This window comes from Haliotis asinina, chromosome 10 (assembly GCF_037392515.1).
Source record: "Haliotis asinina isolate JCU_RB_2024 chromosome 10, JCU_Hal_asi_v2, whole genome shotgun sequence".
Taxonomy (NCBI): Eukaryota; Metazoa; Mollusca; class Gastropoda; order Lepetellida; family Haliotidae; genus Haliotis; species Haliotis asinina.
Window position 1 is genome coordinate 4,645,646 of NC_090289.1, and position 17,545 is coordinate 4,663,190.

The 17,545-nt window shown below is 41.8% G+C and overlaps 2 protein-coding genes across 6 annotated transcripts in view; both read left to right on the forward strand.

Annotated features, from left to right (window-relative positions):
* The window catches only part of LOC137297803 (uncharacterized), a 30,530-nt gene that overhangs the window by 9,830 nt on the left and 3,155 nt on the right, over positions 1-17,545 (forward strand). Inside the window, exons 10-14 of one of the 5 annotated variants that reach the window (XM_067829750.1) lie at positions 276-415; positions 636-975; positions 5,759-6,010; positions 6,229-6,406; positions 6,770-7,696. In XM_067829750.1, the coding sequence (XP_067685851.1) occupies positions 276-415; positions 636-975; positions 5,759-6,010; positions 6,229-6,406; positions 6,770-7,005 (1,146 nt within the window). In that variant the 3' untranslated portion in view covers positions 7,006-7,696. Of the gene's footprint in view, positions 1-275; positions 416-635; positions 976-5,758; positions 6,011-6,228; positions 6,407-6,769; positions 7,697-17,545 lie in introns of those variants that run through there. The other 4 variants (XM_067829752.1, XM_067829754.1, XM_067829751.1 and 1 more) reach the window with 4 other exon arrangements.
* LOC137297805 (uncharacterized) lies at positions 8,001-9,436 on the forward strand. The gene has a single exon (XM_067829759.1). It carries the CDS (start codon positions 8,094-8,096, stop codon positions 9,345-9,347), a length of 1,254 nt encoding a protein of 417 aa, XP_067685860.1. The 5' UTR covers positions 8,001-8,093; the 3' UTR covers positions 9,348-9,436.

Genomic DNA, 17,545 nt, shown 5'->3' on the forward strand with positions numbered 1-17,545 from the left:
GTGTGTGTGTGTGTGTGTGTTTTGATATAACTGAGGTATCGAAAGCCTCTGTCTCTGAATAAGGTATAGTTGATGTGTGTTTAAGAAACCGATGTGTATGAGAATACTTGTCATTTTAAACCGATTATACAATTGACTCTGCCTTTTGCAGACATTTGTTATGGATGAGGAAAGACTTTTGTTGCTTTTCTTTCAATTGGGGTCATTCAAATTTACCACACACTGTTGCCATGGAAACTGCCATTATGATTTACGTTTCTGCTTTCAACGCACAGGTGAAGACTGTAAGCGAGGAGATTGATCATTACCGGATGAGAATTGAAACTGATCCAGAATTCCTGAAAGGTGGAATCTTCACAGCTGACATGGAGAGGGAAGATCCACACATTGTGGTGCTGAAGAGCAGTGGTAATGGGTAAGACCAGTTGCTTTCATTTGGTATATCTGACAATTGTCAGTGACATCACCAGATGTATCGACTTGCACCGTTAGCCGTTAAATGTTGTTGGCGCGTTCTTTCTGCAACGGGTGATGAGACGTGTATGTCTGCATTGAAAATTCAGTCAAATAAGCTAATTTCAATATGTAGCCAAAGAGTGTCTGAGAAACTGAAAACTTGTGTTTCACATCATCAGGTGTACCGGATTTAGTAAGACACTTCAGTTTGCATGCGGTATCAACATCAAGGCCAGCAACATCAAACTATCCAGGAAGAGAGGAACTATTGAAGCTCACTTCAAAAAAGATCCAAATTTCACTCACGGAGAGCGACTTTTACCCTGGAAGAAACTTGGTCCAGGTTTTATTGCGAATCTTCCAGACTTTCCACAGTCAAAGTTTGGAGAGACCTTAATTAGGTCTTATGTTCAATGCATGCATCTTAAGCATACCCCGGATTTGCAGACTGCCACACCATTGCAACAGTTTCAGTCCATAGTGTTATACCTGATGAAAACTGCTCCATTTTCATTTGGCGTGAGTATACATTCAAGAAATGAATGGCTGATAAATCTTCATTAAATCCCCACTTAATACAAATAGTTACAGAAGCGATCATAACATGAATGTTCATTTCGTTGTAGAGATGTTAAATCCTTTGCAGCTGCGATGCGGGTTAAAATATATACCCAAGGACAAAAGTGTAATCAACTCATTTGTTCATATACATGAGAATTTCCTTGTAACGCATTTAATATTCTTCATAACGCACTTAATCCATACCCAAATGGGCCATGTGGGCCATGTGTTTTGCATGCGTTCTCGTGCTTTCAAAAAGTCACAAACAGACAAAAACATGCCCTTTAAAAAGTGCGTTTTTAAACCTCGAATCATTGTCACGGTAATCATTGTTTAGCTGTCGGAGGGTCCGAAAAATACAATTTTGGAAGAGTCTGCTTGTGTTTCTCTATGCCTCGGCTAACTGAAAATGAAAAATAACTAGCCATTGGAATGCTTAAAACCGGAATACCCAAACACAATGTTGCACAGCAGTCTAACGTGCACAAGAGATCCATATGCCGCTTGTGGAAACGTTTCAACAAAACGTCGACATTACAGGCCGTTCCCGAAATGGCATTCCTCCTCGCTACACAACGCTACGCACAGATCCTTGCTCATACTGTTGATCACCGGATTGTTTGCTCCAGACTCGATTATATACAGACTGTCGCCATATAGCTGGAATATTAAATTCACACTCACACCCGAACAGTTCCTAGTGTTAATAGGATATCGCCAACGACCACTTTTCAGCTGTCTGTGAGCACATGGTATACGTGCTAGACGTCCTGCCAGATTGTCAACGAGGAGATTTCTATAGATATGCAACTTAAATATAACATGAGCGATGGTTTGGTGTACCTACTAACACTAAGCAAATGATATACAATACTGAATGCAAGGTTATATACACATAGCTAAGTTTGAACCGTAAGTGATTGGTGTTTGCGCATTTAATGAGGGCGATATACAAAGTTGGAGGAGGTCTACACAAGAAGACAATTGGTACACCCAAAGAATAATCTATCGGTGGGATTATTGGGAGGAAGCCAGCGATAAGACAGAGAGGAGAACAATATCAATTAATATTGCTTGGCGATGGGTTGGTTGTAGGCAGTGGGGATGTAATACCCTTGGTCTCTGTTCATGACCGGTTGCAGTCCCCTGATGTGAATGGCTGCTAGTAGTTTTCTGATCTTGTAGTGATTACTGGTAAGTACATTAATACTGTTCCAAAGGATGGCGGAGATGGTGGATTTGGAGTCTTTCTTCTTCAAGGAGATTTGATTGACCATTACAGGAAGGGGTACGGTCTTGAGGTTTTCTGAACAACGCACCACACGTCAAGTTGTAGGTTGTGCCTGAAGGGTCTTCTTTAGTTGTGAGAGTTTGTCTGCCACTGGCTTTTAGAATGTTCTGTGTCAGTCCATAACCATAGCCCCAGCAAAGGCCGAGCAACAGTAAACTTCAACGATATTACAAGTAAAATCCTCAGTGACACATCAACATACAAGGAACTCAAGAAAGGTCTCACTAACTGACCCCAGAAGAACACAAAGCCCCGCTGGAAGAAAATGAAATCGTCTGAATCCTGCACAAGAAGCTCACCCCTACATCGCTGTTCTGCATTCTGAATCTCAGGAATGAAATGTACAAAGAGAGATGTAAAATGTGAAATCCGGTAACGCTTTCCCTTTAAAAACTGAACTAGTCCTAACAGAAACCAGTGACAGTATGACAAGAGTGTGACGTAAACATTTCAATTATAGATTTTGGCTTTATCCGACCATTACTGCAGTTGTCAACATTTCAAAGCGTTTGAGGTACAAACGGACATGCCTTTTTCACCATTATATGAAAGAGGGCTACACTGTTCTTCCTCAAAGGTGAAGTTTGAAACAAGCTTTGTCACTAAGGTGACATAATCCCTCGCCCCAAATTATCAAATCAAAGTTAGAAAAGAAAGAAAGTAAAGGTCGTAATTTAAAGATCACATATACAAGAAACATACAAAATAGTAATAAAGAAATTGCCTATTGAAAAATATTCAAGGGAAATCGTAAAAGTGTATGAAGTAAATCAAGTGAACTGTTCCTCTGCCGCAAAATCAACAAGGCCCTACGCCTTCCCTAGATAAAACTTGGTGTTGAATATGAAGGAAATCCAGAGAACAGTTCTTGACATATCTCGGTGACAAGCTTAACATGCAGCTTAACATACTGAAATCTTCGAAATGTCGCCATGACCTCGAAAATTAAGTGAAGGTCACCATCAACTGGGCCCAGCGCCTTTCTAAGATAAAACATGGTGTTAAATATGGAGAAAATGCAGTAAACGGTTCCTGAGATATCTTGATTACAAGGATAAAACGTCCCCCCTGTGACCTTGAAATGAAGGTCAAGGTCAGAAAACCTGACTGGGACTTTTGCTATACTGTGATAAAGTCTAGGTAGCAAATATGAAACGAATCTAGTTAAAGGTTCTTAAAATATACACCTGGAAATTAATCAAGCAACACCCCAATTTTTTCTATTGGAGCAACTTTGAAGTGTTCTGACAATCAAAATATGCCGGGTTGATATAGTTTGACACTTTTTTATTCAACAGACGATCTCTGACAAACAACTTAAAGGGAAAAAGTATCAAGACTTTGCTTTATTGCAACGAAATCCAAATTCTTAAAACTGTCTTAAATTCATGAAAAAATGGACACAATTTACTATTCATCCACAGACGTTGTTGTCAGGTGTATTAACACAAATGTCACATGGAAAGAAAGAACAGTCATCTGAGAGTCTGCACACCGACTTTCATCAATATCTAGTGTGTCCTCCCTGCGCACGCACCACCGATTCCAGACGCCTCCTCATTCCTTGGATGAGTCTCCGGATCTGATTCTGGGGGATCTTGTTCCACTCCTCATGCAGGGCAGCCGTCAATTCGTTGAGATTATGGACTGGTGGGTCTCTCTGCCTCACACGACGGCCAATAAAGTCCCACAAATGTTCAATGGGGTTGAGGTCAGGGCTCATGGCAGGCCATGGAATTCTGTCAATTGCATTTACATTTACATTTACAGCATGCGCCCTGTGAGGTCTAGCATTGTCGTCCATAAATATGGGTCTCGTTGCCAGAGGATGGTTCTCAAAATGAGGTACCACAGCCCTGTCAAGAACCTCCTGTTGGTAACGAACACCGTTAAGGTTGCCACGGATGGTAATGATATCCAACTTGCAGTTCATGGAAATGCACCCCCATACCATAACGGAACCTCCCCCAAAGGCCACAGTCTCCTGGATGTTCCGTGGAGCCATTGCTGTGTTCCTCTGCCTCCAGACCCGAGTACGACCGTCCACCATGTGCAGCAAGAACCGGCTCTCATCTGAGAAATGGACCTTCCTCCAAGAGGCAATGTTCCAGTGCAAACGGTCATTACACCAGGCCAGTCGGGCTGCCTTATGGGCTGGAGACAGTCTGGGTCGCTTGATTGGCCTCCTTGCCCGGTATCCTGCAGCTTTCAGACGATTCCGAACAGTCCTGTTCGAGATGGGTCTCCCTGGAAGCCACTCCTGTCTCAACCGAGAGCTCGAGTCGAAGGACCTGCGCCGTACAAGTCTCAGTAAAGCTCTGTCCTCCCGGACTGTGGTCTTCCTGGGTCTTCCTGGTCTAGGCAGGTCTTTAACTTCATTAGTGGCCCGGTATTTTTTCAAAAGTTTTGAAATTATGGAATGATGTCGTCCGATTTGAGTCCCGATTTGTCTTAGAGACATACCAGCATTCCTCATGCCGATTATTTGCCAACGAGTGGCCTCTGATAATTTCCTACGTGCCATGACATTGAAATGAATGAAAAACCGAATGCAATCGACAACCTGCGCTTGTAAACACCCCAGGGAAAAAGTGCATTTTTCGAAAGTTGAGGTTAAAGCAATGCACGTGCGCTGTGCAAGCTTCACGCGCGTCATATCAACCCATGAAAAGCTCATGCTGTATGTCAATACATCAAAATTGAATAATCAATCATCAAAATTACTTCGTTAAACTTTGTTAAGTTTTTATGTGTCTTTGAATTTGGTGTTGCTTAATTAATTTCCATATGTATATTTGTTTGTACATAATGATGAACGGACGGACGAAGCCTGCTTCGCGCTAAATGCGCGACGGGGGATAATTAAACTCTTTAGTCATCAAACTAAGTTTTGTCATCATCTCACAGTCGTAGAACTGATTGAATGAACAGCCCTAGCAGTCAACCTGGCAGTCTGACATCCATTCTTTAGATGGGTCAGGTGAATATGGTTGTCTGAAGCAAATCTCTCGTGTCCCCAGTATGTTGAAAACGTCTCCACAAAGATGGGATCTTGTTCCGATTTTGGGTCATTCCCGTCTCTAGCATACCGACGGCACAGAGACGATGATTTTCTGTAAGCAGTGGCGTGACGTACGCAGTTTAGATCGAAATTAACGTGTTTTTCACAAGTTTCCGAGGCTAGAATTACCAACCGTTTTCCGATTATCAGTATCGGGTGTGTGAACTTGGTTATTGTGCACACTATATATGTGACTTATAGATGACAAGTCATCAAAGTTCGTTGAAAGTGCTTTTGTACATGTTTATTTAGGGTTATTTATATCACGTTTCATCCATATCCTACGCAATGTTATGCACAGTTACTTTTTCTGTTACTGTATATATTTTGTTTGTGTTGACACACTTGGATTCCGCCGCACTTAATATACAGTTGTCTTTTGACAACAGGTACCAACAGTCGTGTCTATCAGAGTTCCAAGTCAAGCAGATCCGTCTGGCAGAGTCGACAACAGATTTTATCTGGAGGGTCTGAAGATATATGAGAATAAACCAACGCTGTTTTTGACTTTCATAGATGTAGACACAATGTCGCAACTTCTAACCAAAGGCAAAATCAGCCAAGATGAAATGTCGCCCTTCCTTCTAGGGCTCTGGGGGAGAATGGAAATGGATTCAGAGTCTTCCATATATCTGGCTCCGGTAACTACGATCATCTACTAAATTCAATGCAATGAAATTGTAACATTTATAATATGTTTGTGGTACATTTAATCGCATGTTCGAATGTTTTTGAACAGTAAATGTCCTGTATTAGGAATAAATATTGTATTTAACGACCCAAGTGACTATTCCAAATGCAGGATATTGACCATCGCCAGATACAGTATGTATTCCTAATGCAGCAAATTTTCGAACAGGGGTTTTCAATGTTAATGCAAATTCTGGAACTGAACTCTTATCGGAGAGCCCAAGACTACTGTCAAGAACCGGACAGGCGATGGGTGATGAGAACATACTTGAGAGCAAGGTACCCGTACATGGATTATCAGACGTACAATATGCATCTGTCGGGGATTACCGATGAGGATATCAGGAGTAAGCCTACCAAACTGTTGTTTTATTGTTTTAGAAACGCCATTTAACTAATGTAAATTTTGTTATACTCATATCACAGACACATACTGTATGTTACAGTTTGTTATAACCCGACTGTAGTGTTCGTGTGTAATGTTTTAGATCAGTAAATGTTTACGAAACTTTAAGAAACTATGTATGTCAAATGACTCGCATAGTCTGAAAATGCTCAGCCTATATATAATGCATTCTTATGAACGAAGATGTAAGCTATTACAAGAATGATAATATTAAATACCACATACGTTTGTACCCTATCATAACTTTATCCATAAATATTTATCTAAATACAGCTTTGATTGAATGTTTATTTCTATTTTTCAGATGTTTCAGGAAACATTATGTCGACAGTCGAGACCTTTCTTGGAAAAGATGTCTCCTCCGGGCACCAGGATCTGACACCCCAGGGTTCAAGCCCGTCCACCCATTCATGTGGCAGTTGTGGCAGGACATCCGCGGAGTGCAAGAAATGCACGGGATGTCACCTAGTGTACTACTGTGACCGGGTATGTCAGAAGAAGGCGTGGCCTGAGCACAAACATGTCTGCAGGCGTGCGTAACGTGGTTGCGACACACATGCTTCTTGCTCAGAAGATTTTCAAAATTCGAGGCATCATTAAAGCTTTTCAATAGGCACTATGCTAGACACTTGGAGGAAATTTCAATTTCCCTGACAAAACATGATGACCGATGCAATTCCCTATTTTGTCTTGTACTTGTTGAGATATTTGTTTCAGGTGAACAACTGACTAGCTGTTGCATATGTTTATGGTGAATGCTATTGTTATAAGGTGAAAATTGCAATCGTATACAAGAAACGATTTATACATCTATCACTGAGATTTGCGGTTAGTTCGGCATAACACCAATGCTATTACTATTGGGTAATATATTAAGGGATGGAAAAGGGAAATAAATGTCGAACAACTGAACAGAACAGATTCGTCAAGTAGCAATTAAATCTGAGTCACTGATTAGAATTAAGGGAGATTTCCAATCACGAGGTACGACATGAGACCAGGGAATGATGTAACTTCTAACGAATCAGAGAGATGGTAGATGGTCATGTGACAAGGGTGGAGCAGGCTCGAACACCTTAAAAAGATACCGCAGCACTAAAAAGGTGCGAGGTGCGGTGCGGGTTGAAGAGACGGCAGAACGTTCACATCCCGAGAGCTTGCCCTACCCTGTCCAGGCCAAGATCAACGGTTATGAAGAGAGGGATCGAGTAAACCGATGTGAGTATAGAAACTTGTGTTGAGTTATTCATTGTATGCCTCAGTGCCAGTACACGAATGATATGCGCTAGTTAGGAATCCCGGTCGTCAGACCAGTTATTCCTAGATGTAGCCCCGGACAGACCAAGCGAGTAGGCCACCAGAGCTGGCAGCACCCCCAATAAGGCAGAACGGTCGTCGTAACGGGTAACTGGTAAGAGGGTTTACTAACACCCAAATTCCAGTTACGACATGGTGGAGATTGCGGGTTTTGTCTTGAACAAAATGTTTAAGACGTTCTCCTGCATTTGTTTACACAAGACCGTTCATACCTTTTCATTCGCTCGTACTGACGTTTGACGGCTGTAAATTTTTTTTTTCGCCGTTTGAATATGGTATCTGCAGTATTTTTCCACCCCTCTTGACTTGTAATGTCTCAACCAAATGATTCTGACTTATCAACGTCCTATGACAGTACGATCTTTCATCCCATCACTTCCAATATCTTTACTAATCCGGCCCGCCTAGGTTTAATACAGCCACCGTTACGATCTTCCACCCCCCAGGATCCCCAGAATTTGCCTCCATCTGACGCTTCGGGCTCAGTTCCACCTGTTCTTCGAAACTTTCCTCATTCTCTTTCTCAGGACTCCCTCTCATCCCTTTCTCAGGAGGATTTAGAATCTTCAAGTTCCTCTACACATTTGGCAGATGTAGATATACTTGTAAGTTCCAATTCTGAATTCACGATGGGCGATTCCACTTTAATGCCAGAACATTTTACAGGTAAAGATAGTTCTCATGCTGAGGAATGGCTTGATCGTTTTCTCCATTTTGCTAATTTCAAACAATGGAATCACGCTCAGAAAATACAGGTTTTCCCACTCTTTTCAAAGGATTCGGCATACTTGTGGTATAAAGACGTGCTGCAGACATCAGACAATGAATTCATTCTGTTTGACGACGTCCAAAAGTTGTTTAAGGACAAATATGTCCACCCAACCGATCGATGGTCTCTGCTCGAAAAGTTTGGATCACGTAAATTATTACCAACTGAAACCATAGATGTGTATTTGGCAGAATTAACAGAGACAGCTAGTCTGTTAGGTAAGACAGAAACGGACATACTGGACGCATTTGTTAGGGGACTGGATGATAGTACACGGCAACACGTGCTAATGAAACAGCCTAAAACTCTCAATGACGCTGTTTCATTTGCGCGGCTTGCTCGATCGATATTACCTCAGGTAAAACAGGACCAGGGAGTGAGCACGGCAATCGATACTCTGAGAGAACAGATTGCTGCTCTATCGGCGAAATTGACCCCGTCGCCACGGGTCAATACTTTTCAGTACCAACAGGACAGGCGCTCCAAATCTGCCAGCCCACCCAACAGGTATCCATTAGGACCGCCCCAGCCACCACACCCTCAGTTTTGGCAACAGTCATCTCCAGAGCCATACTATCAACGGAGACAACAGCCCCTTCCCCAAAGAAACAACTTCAGACAGGGACGCAACATGGCCCGGAACCAGCAATGCTATCGATGCGGAGGTGAGTATGTTTTTTCTCATGCTGATAAGTGTCCGGCGCGAAATGCGAAATGTCATTTTTGTCAGAAAGTGGGACATTTTCATCAGGTATGCAGGGCTAGGAGTCGATCAAACACTATCCAACGTCAATAGCAATTACAGTCTCGATCACGTAGGCAGTTTCCCCGTTCGGAAAGGCAAAGTTTCTCAACTTCGAAATTGAAGTCGCCACATCCTTCTGCCCCATCTTTCAATGAACGCCCATCTCCTTTTTTCCAAGTAACATCAAAGGTTGATAACAGGCATAGGATACATGTTATATTAGGAGACCAACTGATTTCTTCTATAGTGGATTCTGGTGCTGCTATTAGTGTCATAACCTTAGATGCATTCAATGCGTCAGGTTTAACAAACAAAATTTCTGTTCAACAGTCAGATGTTATATCACTTCAAGGAATAGGTTCTACTGTAGTCCCGGTCATAGGACAAGTTCTACTTCCCATCACAATTGGTAGTTTTCAAACAGAACACTGTTTTCAGGTTGTTACAACGTTAGCGTCGCCTATGTTCTTAGGTTTAGACTTTTTGACCCAACAAGCTGCAATTCTGAATTATCAATCTTTCACATTGACCCTTCAAAATGGGTTAACAGTAGTTCCGGTTTGGTCACATAATAGTGAGCCCCTTCCTATTCTGGACCATCCCAAAGAATCTGAACAGATACCGGTTCGTTCATTGACGGCTGTCACCATTCCCCCTCAATCTGAAATTATTTTTCCAGTTTATGTGAGTGGATTCCCGTCTGATCATGTAGGCATATGTGAACCTAACCCTCTCTTAGCAGAAACACATCAGGTCTTAGGAGCTCGTTGCGTTGTTTCCGCAACTCCTGGAAAATCTGTGTACCAAATAATCAATACTAATGCTTATGCTGTAGAGATCCCCAAAGGTCATGAAGTAGCTCATTTTACCATTGTCCCGTCAGAGGAAATTGCGCCTATGCAGTCATCTGCCTCACACAAGGAGGAACCGCCCCTTTCGCAATCTGAAATTGATGCAAGGTTACGTGATTTGAATATTGATTTTTCGGCATCCCCTCTGTCCCAGGAACAACAGGTTAGGCTTGGTCAACTGTTAGCCAAGTATCGGGATTGCTTTGCTATTAATCTCTCGGAGATAGGTTTGAATGATTCTGTACAACATAACATTGATACAGCAAATGCCCCACCGGTGAGACAACGGTTTTACCGTACTAATCCTGCAATGCGTGCAGAGATAGATCGTCAGGTTCAGGAATTAGTAGACTTAGGCATTTGTGAACCAGACCATACTAGCCCCTGGGCCTCTCCTGTTGTTATGGTACCTAAAAAACAGCCCAAAGGTTCCCCTCCATCTTGGCGACTAGCGGTAGACTACAGAGTTGTAAATTCACTCTGTCGGCCAGTAGTGTTTCCAATGCCCAGACTAGAATATGTTCTTGATGTCCTAGGTACATCCCATGCCCAGTTTTACACAACTATTGATTTGGCATCAGGGTATTGGCAGATAGCTTTAAATGAGGACAGTAAGCCTAAAAGTGCCTTTGTTACAGCTAGTGGCACCTACCATTTCAATCGTATGGCCTTTGGCCTGGCCTCTGCACCAGCCACTTTTCAAAGATTGATCAATGACGTTTTCCGCAATCTCAATTGGCGTAAAACAATGTGTTATTTGGATGATGTATTGTGCTTTTCCCGAGATTTTGACACCCATTTGAAAGATCTAGAGGAGGTTTTCTTGTGCTTGCGCAAAGCAAATTTAAAAGCGAAGCCATCCAAGTGCCAGTTTGCGAAATCATCTGTTGCATATTTAGGCCATATTTTTTCACAAAATGGCGTACAAGTTGACCCAGAGAAAACTAGCGTGATAGCAAATTTCAAGACCCCCAAAACACCCAAGGAAGTCAAAAGTTTCCTCGGTATAGTAGGATTTTATCGCCGTTTTATTCAGGGCTTTTCAAAAATAGCTGCTCCTCTGCACATCCTGTTACAAAAGGAGAAACCATTTGTATGGACCGACGCCCAGGAAAACGCCTTTCAAACCCTTAAGTCGGCTTTACTCAAACCACCAATCCTAGCGTTTCCGGATTTTGACAAACCATTCATTCTGTATACTGATGCTAGTGATGAGGCTTTAGGCTATTTATTAGGTCAGAAAGATGGAAATGGCAAGGATGTAGTCATTGCTTACAGTGGTCGTGCTTTATCTAAAGCGGAGAAAAACTATGGAATAACAGAAAAAGAATGTTTGGCAGTCGTGTCGGGAATTAAACATTTCCAGGTATATCTGACACACGCTCCATTTACGGTTGTGACAGATCACAGGGCTTTACAATATTTGAACGACAATAAGGACCGCTCAGCTAGGTTGAGCCGTTGGTCACTTTTGTTGAGTGATTTCACTTTCACCGTTCAGTATCGACCAGGCAAGAAGTTAGGTAATGCGGATTTTTTATCCCGTTTGCCGCATCCAGAATGCCCACCTGACTCAGATGACCCACTTTCTGATATTCCCTATCTATTTGCCACCGACGTGAATCGTGTAGGCAACGCTGCCTCTCCCTCGCCGGACAGCGATAGCGATCATTCAGTTATCACTACACATGAGGATTCATCAGACTTGTATGACAAAGACATTAGCAATAATCCTCTTAGTGTAATTCCAGAGTTTCAGGGAGATTATTCAATAGCACAAAGACAATATGATGACCCTGAGCTCAAACCATTGATTGACTGCATTAGGTCTCATGCATTTACCAAGGATGACAAGACTACTCGTGCACTGTTGTTACAAAGTCAGGATTATGTCATTGATGATGATATACTATATCATTTGTATGCGCCGCCTGGACCCGGCCATAGAAAAGACAGAATTATTCGTCAGTTAGTGATTCCTAAATCTTTGATAAACAGTGTTCTCCAATCATATCATGATAGTTTGTTAGCAGGACATGTTGGTATTGATAGGACATTCAATGCTATTAGACAGAAATACTACTGGTCCCACATGTTGGATGACATAAAGCAATACATTATGTCATGTACGGCCTGTCAAGTCAATAAACGTGATTTTCACAAGAAACCTGCTCCATTACAACCCCTACCTGTCCCAGGTAAATTATTTGATCGGGTACAAGCTGATTTCTTGGGACCATTATCGACTACGAAAGCATCACACCGGTACATCTTTTTGTTGACTTGTGCATTTTCGCGATGGAGTGTAGCCATCCCTCTTTCAACACTGGAAGCGGCAGAGGTGGCTCAGACATTCTACTCCAAGTATATTTGTGTTTATGGAATCCCAAGAGTGCTATTAACTGATAATGGTACTTCCTTCACCAGTAAGCTGTTTACTGCAGTGTGTTCAATATTAGGGATCGAAGCTTTGAAAACTAGTAGTTACCATCAGCAGACTAATGGAGCTTGTGAGAGACTGAACTCATTCATTATGCAAACGCTCCGTATGTTTATCAATGATAATCAAGACAATTGGGATGATCTCCTCCCTAGTGTTATGTTTGCGTATAACACTAGCCCAGCAACACAGAGTACTGGATTTTCCCCATATTTCCTCCTGTTTGGTCAAGAATGTTCAGTGCCCATTGATGTTGAATTACAGGCAAGTGAACCTCTTCCACAAACAATTAAACAAAGACTTGATGCTATTTTACATCATGTGGAAGTTACTAGACAATTGGCACGCACCAATTTACAACAAGCACATGAGAAAGCTAAGTGTTATTATGACAGGAATACTTCAAACCCTATTTTTCAGCTGGGAGACAAAGTGTGGCTCCACTCAACCGCGCGTGTTGTGGGTAAATGTCGAAAGTTAGGACAGATTTTTCATGGACCTTTTTACATTGCTGATGAATTGCCCCACTTTACGTACAAACTGCGTCGTTGTGATGACCATAGATTACTTAAAGTGCCTGTCCACGCGAACCGCTTGAGAAAATTTGTCAATCCTAAGGAGAGATTAACTAACGTCATTCCTCGTACGCAAACTGACATGCCCCTTAATCAGTCTCAGCTTGATGCGTCTGAGTCGGACACAGACGTGACGAACACCGCGTCACAGCAACAGTCAGCAAAACAGACACAAGATTCTACTTTTGATTTACACGATGATGATGTCTTCATTGTTAAACGAATCTTGGCTCACAAACTGGTTAATGGTGAGAAATACTACAAAATCCACTGGGAAAATTTCTCGGTGCAAGAAGCAACATGGGAACCTGAATCCAATATCCCACAAAGCTTAATTCGCGACTACATGATTCATAAATCATTGCGGAAAAAGAAGAAGCGCAAGCATTAGCGTGTGCAATACAGTTTCGCAGCGCCTACAGTTTGTTTGATTTATTAATATATTTTGTTCCTTTTTCAGTTTGCCACAGCAATATCAAGTTGGAGAGGGCCCCTCTAATATTGATTTTTGCATGTGTTTTATTGCAGGAAAATACCTAGTTGATGCTATATACATGGAGCACAGCTCATATCGATACATGCTATAGATCATTCATTCATTATAATGTTACATATGTCATTGTCCCAAGGTAACAAGACAACAGAAATGTTTCCATATATTGATGTATGTATTGTCTTGTCAAATGTCTTGTTGTGCACATTCAGAGTACTTGGACTACATACAGTCACATGTTGGTTGATGATGAAAAATATATTCCTGTACACGGATTATGATTAATGACCAAACGTTGTTAAGGTTTGGGTCACGTCGCATACTACTACTTGATGAATACATTCCCGAGTTACTGACCACAAACGTGTAGGTCAAGTTACATATAGTCCTACTATTTGTCCGTGAACGATTATAAATCGCGTTGTCCAGAAGAGACGTTGTACATATTCGCGGACTATTACAAAGCAATTCGCTATGTGCGTATACAGGTGCAAAAAGAAATGAACTACGCTATACAGAGCTCTGACGATAGTGCGTTGCGCGACGATTCAGTATACTGACAAATCCGATGATATTCCGTGCGAACTACAGTGAAATCGATGTTTTCAATGAAAAACGGTGCAGTACGTTGATGTGCAGTGAAATACAGTGGAATGCGTTGATATTCAATGAAATACGATGAAATACTATGTCGCTCAATGAAAGACGGTGATGAACACAGAATTACAGTTACACGACTCGAGAGAAGTCAAGAAAAGTCTGTGTTCAATGATTCTATTATGCTTACATACATATATTCTGTGATGAAGAAATATTTGCATGAAACAAAATGTTGTTTGTTCGCATGCATCTTGGTGGGACACTACTGTTACTTCTGTGTGACGATTATTAACATTTTAAATACTGTAACATTAGATTTACTATTCCTGGCAGCAGATATAAGGTGAACGTATTTTCACTGTGACTATTTTTCCAATCCATGGAATTTACTAATAATACTATTAATAACATATATCATTTTCTTTTACATTTCTGTTTATGATTCATGGTTGACTTTCTTTCTGGCGCTTGTCAGCATCCAACACCAAGTTGCTTCTGTTCATACAGAACTTCGACTGCCATGGGGAGTCGTATTCGTTCATACGTCGCGTATTGACATTGCCCAAAATAAATGGGTTCATGTATGTAAATACCAAATACCAGATTTAGTGGGTATGGGCAATAGACCCAACTACCAAAATCTATGTGGTGAATATTCATTACTGGTTCTTTTGGATTTTCTAGAACGGGAAATCGATATTCCCTACCTGCCATTTCATCCGTCATATCGATACCACCTTCCCGCTAAACCACACTTTTATCGGCCATCTGGTTGACAACACTCGCCGTTGGTACCAAAGATGGTCGCCTCAATCCTCTTGCGTTTTCTGCAGAAAGTCTATTCCTTTCGTAGCAGGCCCAACTTTTAACATTTTACCGCTCCCCTGTTGCTATGCAACCATTCATAGGGGCTGCGCTGACCGTTTTCGGGCCTTATCCTCGGTGCCGGGAGATATCCCATACATATATTGTCCTGACTGTGGTACTCCGTACCTTAATGGGCGTGTGGTCCTCACCCACATTGTCAGGTCAATGCCACCTTTGCGTCTTCGTTGTTTAACACAACATCAGGTGGCTCCCCGCCCAGCCAGTGCACCGCCTCTAATTTCTTCTCCTTCAGAGCCCACTATCCCTCCACTTTCTCCTTCCAACCTTTCACTCATACAACCACCGCGGTCCCCACGTCACCACGAGGATTCCTCGGACGGTGGGTGGTTATCGAGCGGGTCAGACGAGCCTACCCGTCGCTCAAATCCACCTGCTCAACCGAATTCACCAGCAGTATCCTCTGAATCAGAATCATATTAAGACTATCCACACGTGTCCAGAGCAACCTAAAATAATGTCGTACATCATTTCTATATCTATCTATATATATATATATGTATTGCAAACGTATTCCATTTTAACCTTTAGTATATGTCTGTATTTACAATTACTCGATCATATAACGTCCTATATTTTGTAAATTTATATTCTACCTATTTAACCATGTAACAAGTAATTGATATTATCTCCTTACTATACTCTCCATATTCTTTCTTAGATTAACCTTGTATACTGTCAGATGGCTATAATTTTATTGTTCATACAATATGTTACACGCACAGTCTGGAGAATTGGTAATTCTTTCACTTTCCTGTACCTGTACTTGTCTATATGTAGTGTTGATAATGTTTATCTGTCAATACAGATAACACTCGATTCGCATCTCTCTTTAACGTATTCCTATAATCCCTCTCTCGAATTTCTATGTTGTTTGTTAAAGTATGTTGCACCACAAAGTATGTGTCTTAAGTCTTTATAATAATATCTTGTCGATGATTACAACCACATCAACGTATTCTGGTGTGGGTCGCTCGTAAGCTTAAGCCCAGTACACACGGGTTAATGCGTCGTTTGTACCTTGTATCGTACTTTGTCTTCACAAGTTCCTTACTTGGCTACATACCTCCATGGAGCATAATATCCAATTCAGGTCGTTGTCATCCATATTACCATGTCTCTAGAACTTCACTACTGTTTACATTATGTCACAGAGGTTGGTTGTGGTTTAACACTTTTTCTCAAGTGTTGCAGCTCCATAACCGATCAACGTTCAGTTGGGACAGAAGTTACACACGTCCCCCACTGTCATCGGACCCCCGCCAACATCGATCATCTGACTCCACACTTCAGTGCGCTCACGTCACAGCCAATGCACACGCCAGACGACTTAACACACTACGTTGTCCATCATCGCCTAGCATCGCAGATGACATTGTTCTGCCACCCATCCATGGCACGATCGTTCAACTTGATCTGCTGCTCGTCGGGTAAACAACATGTTTGTCCAGGCCAATCTACTGATGTGCGGACATTTTTCAACTTCTCACGAGGTTGTCTAGCAAGATCATCCTGTTGGATCTTACCACGCTGTGTGTTTCATAACTAACTCTTCGCTGTGTGTTCAATCTGACATTCGTTGTGGAGTTCGGTAACAGTACCGGGCAGTTTATGCTGAACTCTTCCTGCCCAAACTAGTGACAGTAAATTCGTTTGGGGACCGATGACCAGTGAACTTTGTGACATTTGAGCTTGATCAGAACATGTCTGCTCATACACAGTGACATTTAATCGTCGTTATTATTTTTTTAACTTTAACGGAATAGGACTTGTGCTGTTGTGTACATGCTTTTGGTGCTCGTTCGAAGTAACACAGGAGCCATTCTCTTTCGCTCGTCAGTTAGGTACCTTTGGCATACTGGTCGCTTTTGCGTTTCATATTAAATTTCGTCAGAAAGATTCCACATTTACTCTTCGATTTACGTGCTCCTGTATTGCTTCGTCTCTATGTTATGTTATGTTTTTTTTTTACATCCCTTCCATGTTCTCATGTTCACTTATTCCGAGCTGTGGGCAGCTCTTGTCCACAGGCGGAGGATGTTATAAGGTGAAAATTGCAATCGTATACAAGAAACGATTTATACATCTATCACTGAGATTTGCGGTTAGTTCGGCATAACACCAATGCTATTACTATTGGGTAATATATTAAGGGATGGAAAAGGGAAATAAATGTCGAACAACTGAACAGAACAGATTCGTCAAGTAGCAATTAAATCTGAGTCACTGATTAGAATTAAGGGAGATTTCCAATCACGAGGTACGACATGAGACCAGGGAATGATGTAACTTCTAACGAATCAGAGAGATGGTAGATGGTCATGTGACAAGGGTGGAGCAGGCTCGAACACCTTAAAAAGATACCGCAGCACTAAAAAGGTGCGAGGTGCGGTGCGGGTTGAAGA